Source organism: Rhincodon typus, chromosome 30 (assembly GCF_021869965.1).
Source record: "Rhincodon typus isolate 14 chromosome 30, sRhiTyp1.1, whole genome shotgun sequence".
Taxonomy (NCBI): domain Eukaryota; kingdom Metazoa; phylum Chordata; class Chondrichthyes; order Orectolobiformes; family Rhincodontidae; genus Rhincodon; species Rhincodon typus.
In genome coordinates, this window is record NC_063361.1 from 3,447,955 (window position 1) to 3,453,954 (window position 6,000).

Sequence of the window (6,000 nt, forward strand, 5' to 3'; positions counted from 1 at the left end):
TGTTATCGCTTAGTGGAATATGATGCCACGATCTTAAACAGATTCGTTAGCTCCAGCCGAAATAAAGAAGCTAGAGATGGGGGAGAGGGTGATGGAGGAGACAAGTGCCAAGAAAGAGACTAACCTGGGCAATCATTTGAGGTGTTGCATCAACGTGGCTGGCATTGGGGTAAGGTATCAACAGTTTGTAGACATTGTTCCATGATTGGGCCCACATATTCCCTGCCACAGCAGAATGATAATATTAACCAGATGCAGAAGGCAGAAATACTCTCACATTGTGCATTGATTAGACAACTCTTCAAACTTCTATTTATGCTGGTACCAACTCAGAACATCTATGGCTACAGCCATAAAACTGTCCTTCCATCCTACATGGCTCAGTTGAGACCATTCAATCTCCTGAGTCAGTTACGGGTTCAAGTCCACTCCAGAAACTTCAGTGCAAAATCTAGGCTGACACTCCAGTGTGATCTGAGCATCAGAGGGAGTGCTGCACTGTTTTAGGCACTGTATTTTGTGAAACCCTGTCTGTCCTCCCTTGTAAAAATCTCATGACAGTATTTGAAAAAGAGCACGGAAGATCTCCCAAAGCTCTGGTCAATATTTATTCATCAATCAACTTACCAAAACAGCCTATCTGCTCATTATCACATCACTGTGTCTGGGAGTTTGATGCACGCAACTTGACAATGTACATGTTTGAGAAATGCTTTGCTGATGCAAAACAATTTTAGGATAGCCAGATGTTCTGAAAGGTGCTACATAAATGCAACTTTTCAGGCTATCTCCCGTGCTATATTATTCAAGTTAAATCTTCACAGGACCATTTCTATAGCTTCCACAACTGCACATAACAACCAAAGTATAAATTCAACACGTTTTGTTGCTCTTATATTCAACAATGCAGTGTATGAAAACCCACAAACCCATTGCACTTTTTCAATCAACTCTCAACTTTGAAAACCCAAAATTTCTTCAAACCTGCCAGTTTTTCTCTCTCTCCCTTGTTCAAATTTCTTAAAACATTCCCAGGTGGCATATAAACGTTTTCTTAAAAGTGCGGGAGACCATTTAGCCCATGGCAGGTACTGGAAAGCAGCATTCAAACAGTGCCACTTCCTCTGCTTTCCTCATTGTCCTGCAAATACTAATTCTACGAGTAGTTATTCAACTTCCTTTTCAAAGTCACTCTTGAATCTGCTCCCACCAGCCTTGCTGGCAGTGGATTCCACACATCTCGCCACAGATTTCCATCTTTCCATTTCTGGTTTATTTGTGAGTTGCATTATGTCTGTGTCCTTCCATCACTGAAAAAAATTCCTCCCTGTTTATCTTTCTTTTTATGTCCAGAAGTGCTCTTACAGAACTGGTTTTTCTTCCATCACCAAATCGCCCATGGTATTTTTTTTCCATCTATTAACCACCACCAGTAAATGGCCCAGGCTTCCAATTAAATAATTTACATGTAAAGCCTGTTAAGGATAATGTACATCATTAAAGGTGAGGGAGAGGTAGGGATCTGTTCACTTTATTTGTATTTTCTAACAAGCCTGTTCAGAGATGTTATTATACCCATCTGGAAGAGGTGGGACTTCAATCTGGGTCCTCTCAGTACAGGGGTAGGAACACTACCACTGAACCACAGGAGGGACCCAATTCCCTTCCTTAAATTAACCTATTTTTCTAATCAACCCATTCAGAGATGTTATTACATACCTTTGGAGCAGGTGGGACACTACCCCTGCACCACGCAAAAGCCTCCCTGTTTACTTTCCCAAACCTTTATCGTTATTTTGAACGACTGGATCTTTTGTCTTCTTAGCCACTTCTAAGTCTTGTTTCTCTGGTCACTCCCTCCAATGGAAGTTCCTTATCCTTGGCATTTCTCTGGTAAATCCTCCTTGCATTCTGTCAGAGACATTGATATCCTTTCTAACATGTGGCACCCAGAATTGAATAGAAAACTATAGCTGAGGCCTTTGTCTTTCCAATGCTGTCGTCTATTTCTCAATTAACCACTTTTCCTGATGCCCTCAACCCGTCAATTACTGACTTCTTTCTTTTCAATGCCACTGTCATCAACTCTCTTGTAATTTAAAAAAAAACATTGCAGTCTCTGTCCTTGCCAGTGATCACTTCATTTTTTACATCGCCATCTGTTTCAAAGTGCTTGAATGGGCGTTGTTCCAAGTCTGTGTTCATCTTTACTGCAAACTCCTGTTTGAATCCCTCTAACCCACCAATGACTTGGAAACAAATCGCTGATCCTTCATCAAAAAATCCTGGAACTCCCTCCCAAATAACATCATGGGAGTCCGTATACTAACTGGACTGCAGTGGGCCAAGAGGCAGTTCATCACCACCTTCTCCAGTGAAGTTAGGGAATAGGCAACAAATGCTGGCTCAGCTGTGACACCCACATCCCATGACCGAATAAACTTGTCCAGGGGCAGCTGTGGAATTGAAGAAAGGAAGTATCTGGCAGATAGGTACGACAACGACACCCAGAATAAGTTGATATTTTAAATGTCTTCATTACCCAAGAGATGGGCTGGGATTGGACCCTTCAGGTTGATGTATGTGTTTCCATATTTCTTGTGCAATGCTCTCCTGACATATGCATGCAGGTTCAGGTACAAGGGCTTCAGCTCGTTGTAAATATTCTCCAAATCTGCTTCAAAAGTTTTGGAATCATAAAGGGATCTCCAGAAAGCTCCTGTATCAGCGTGACCTGGAAACAGAGAGAGAAAGAAAATAGAGATTGTATCATTCCAAGGTAAAGCACACACTAAATCAAGTTTCTTTATCTCCCCTCATACTGGGAGGGCAATGCATGAGCACATTGAAATTATGACTGGGTGATGCAATAAGACCCTTATATTTTTGACAAACCTAACAACTAGCTGTAATAGCTAAATCCATGGAGCTCTTCTTGTTAAGTCTCCATGGTCACAGGGTGACTGGTTCAGGTAGAAAAGTTCAAAATGTGTTTCTTGCAAATATAAACTGAGCTGTACGTATCCTGGGAGTGTCTGATGGGGACAGTGTAGAACAAGTTTAGAAAGATTTTTTTCAGCAATTTCTAATTTTGTTACAGAGTAGAAGGAGTTTTACTAACCCTGTGCCGGCTCTGTCCTGGCAGTGTTTATTGGGGACAATGTAGAGGAAGCTTTACTCTGTATCTAACCCCATGCTGTACCTGTCTTCGGAGTGTTTGATGGGACAGTGTTCAGGGAGCTTTTTTTTTTATGCATTAACGAGATGAGGACGTCGCTGGCTAGGCAGCATTTATTGCCCATCCCTAGTTGCCTAGAGGGCAGTTATGAGTCAACTACATTGCTGTGGGTCTGGAGTTACGTGAAGGCCAGACCAGGTAAGGATGGCAGTTTCGTTCCCTAAAGGACATTAGTGAACCAGATGGGTTTTTCCGACAAACGGCAATGGATTCATGGTCATCATTAGATTCCTAATTCCATCATCTGCCGTGGTGGCAATTGAATCCGGATCCCCAGAACGTTATTTGGGTCTCTGGATTAACAGTCCAGCGATAATACTACTAGGCCATCACCTCCCCTTTAGTTCCCTATTACTTTTACTTTAAAAGAGTAGAGAGAGCTTTATTCTGTATCTAATCCCACACTGTCCCTGTCTTGGTAGTGTTTGATGGGGACAGATTAGAGGAAGCTTTACTCTGTATCTAACCCCGTGCTTTCCCTGTCTTGGGAGTTTTTGATGGGGACAGTCTAGAGGGAGCTTTACTCAGTATCTAAACCCATGCTGTCCCTATCCTGGGAGTTTTGATTCCAACATTGAAAACAGAGCATTAACATTACACACTTTGAAATTACATTTCTTTTGAATAAGGAGTTGACAGTCTAATCCAGGCTGGATGAACTCTGGATGATTGCAGTTAAACAACGGGGACAAGATGCAGTGTCGTAACAGTCACTGAAGTATTCAGCAAATTAAATTTCTGTACGTGCTTCTAGAATAACATCCCATTCCCTCCTACACCAGAGTGCGTCTCACCATTCAGTCTTGCTGCTTTGTTGCTTAACTCCACATATCTCTTGAAGTTGGTCCTCATTTTCTTTCCTGAGGCATCTCTCCATCCTTTCCAAGCAAACAGCAGCTCGTTGTAGTCGTTTGAAGTTGCCATGATCTCTGTTAGATCTGTAGGTAATTGACAGGTCAGACAGTGTGATACCTAAGGCAATGAAGCTGTGGGTCTTGGTAATGAGCAGGAACCTGCAGGGTTTCAGCACTCAGTCACACTAGGCATCAGAGTGAAAATCAGCTCAATACCTTCTCCTTCATCAAACCCTTCCAAAAAAAGTCATATTTATTCCAATAATTCTGTCTAACCCTGAAAAATTAGTTTGTGTATACTGCAGGAGTGTCTGCGTATGAGAGGGTTGTAAGGCTGTACCTATTTAACCAATTGTATACAAATGAAGTATGGAATATTTGTTGCACATAATTATAGGAAGGGTGTGGGGAAAGATTCATTAGCATTATATCTGTAAGAGTGAACTGGTATAGCTCTAAGAAACAGTTCACATTGAAGCCATGATACGAGAGCTGTTTAAAGTAAAGTGACGGCCATAGTAAGAGTGCAGGATAGTTTCTTGAATTAGTGAATTGTGAGGTTTACCACTCGGGGTGGAGGAAATGCCTTTTTTTTGCAGAGGGCTTTTTGAACAGGGCTCACATGGGTCTATTGAAGGAAAGATTATTCTGACAGGTAAGAGGGAGTAGGAGCTGAAGCAATGACACTGATCATTTGTTTATTGTGCTGGGGTGGCACGATGGCTCTGTGGTTAGCACTGCTGGCTCACTGCACCAGGGACCCAGGTTTAATTCCGCCCTCCAGTGAACGTCTGTGTGGAGTTTGCATATTCTCCCTGTGTTTGCGTGGATTTACTCTGAGTGCTCCGGTTTCCTCCCCTAGTTCAAAGATGTGCAGGCTAGGTAGATTGGCCGTGCTAAATTGCCTGTAGTGTTCAGGGATGTGCAGGTTAGGTGATTTAGCCATGGGAGTTGAAAGGATGGGTAGGGAGGCTGGGTCTAGGTGGGACGCTCTTTGGAGGGTCAGTGTGGACTTGATGGGCCAAATGGACTGCTTCCACACTGCAGGGTTCTGTGATTCAGTGTAGTTCATATACTGTCAACTATGCCACTGATTGCTTCAATTCAGGAAGCCACATCCCACATCTGTATTGTTAGCTCATTTTGATGATGGCAGTAGCTGAGAGGCTGCAGTTGTTTGTGATACCAGAGGGCAGCTGGTCTCAGGGACTCTATATCCATACACAATCTATATCAATGACTTGGATGAGGGAACCAAACGTATGGAAGCTAAATTTGCTGATGGTAGCAGGATAGGTAGGAAATTAAGTTTTGAAGAAGATAGAAGAAATCTTCAAAGGGATGTAGACAGGTTGGGTGAGTGGGCAAAAAAATTGGCAGGTGAGTTTTAAGTGGGAAAATATGAACTTGTCCACTTTAGTGGGAAGAAATAACAAAAACATATTGTTTCACTGGAGAGGGATTACTGAAACCTGGCCTTCCAGCAGGAGCTGGATATATGTCTGGGTATGGGCATCATAAAACATTAGAATTCAGGATGTGATTAGGAGATAGATGGAAGATTTTCATTTATTACGAGGGGAATGGAATATAAGAATTGTGATGTTCTGCTACAATCGTGTAGGGACATGCATTGGTGAGACTACATTTAGAATAAGGTGTACATTTCTGCTTTCATTATATCATTAAAAGCAGTTCAGAGAAAGTTCACCTGACTGATTCCTGGGATGAAGAAGCTCTTTTGTGAGGAAAGATTGAACAAATTGGGCCCACTTTTAGAACAGAGAGGTGATCTTATTGAAGAATATAAAATCCTGAGGGGAGTTTGAGAGGATGGAGGCTGAGAGAATGTTTCCCTTGTAACAGGATCTAAACCTAAGGGATAACAAGATGTAGTGCTGGATGAAC

The 6,000-nt window shown here is 42.2% G+C and overlaps 1 protein-coding gene across 1 annotated transcript in view; it reads right to left on the reverse strand.

Annotated features, from left to right (window-relative positions):
* Nucleotides 1-6,000, reverse strand: part of ace (angiotensin I converting enzyme (peptidyl-dipeptidase A) 1) — a 157,334-nt gene that overhangs the window by 20,464 nt on the left and 130,870 nt on the right. Inside the window, exons 16-18 of the mRNA XM_048614805.1 lie at nt 4,033-4,176; nt 2,543-2,734; nt 125-222 (exon numbers count right to left, since the gene is read on the reverse strand). Coding sequence (XP_048470762.1) covers nt 125-222; nt 2,543-2,734; nt 4,033-4,176 — 434 coding nt within the window. The remainder of the gene's footprint in view (nt 1-124; nt 223-2,542; nt 2,735-4,032; nt 4,177-6,000) is intronic.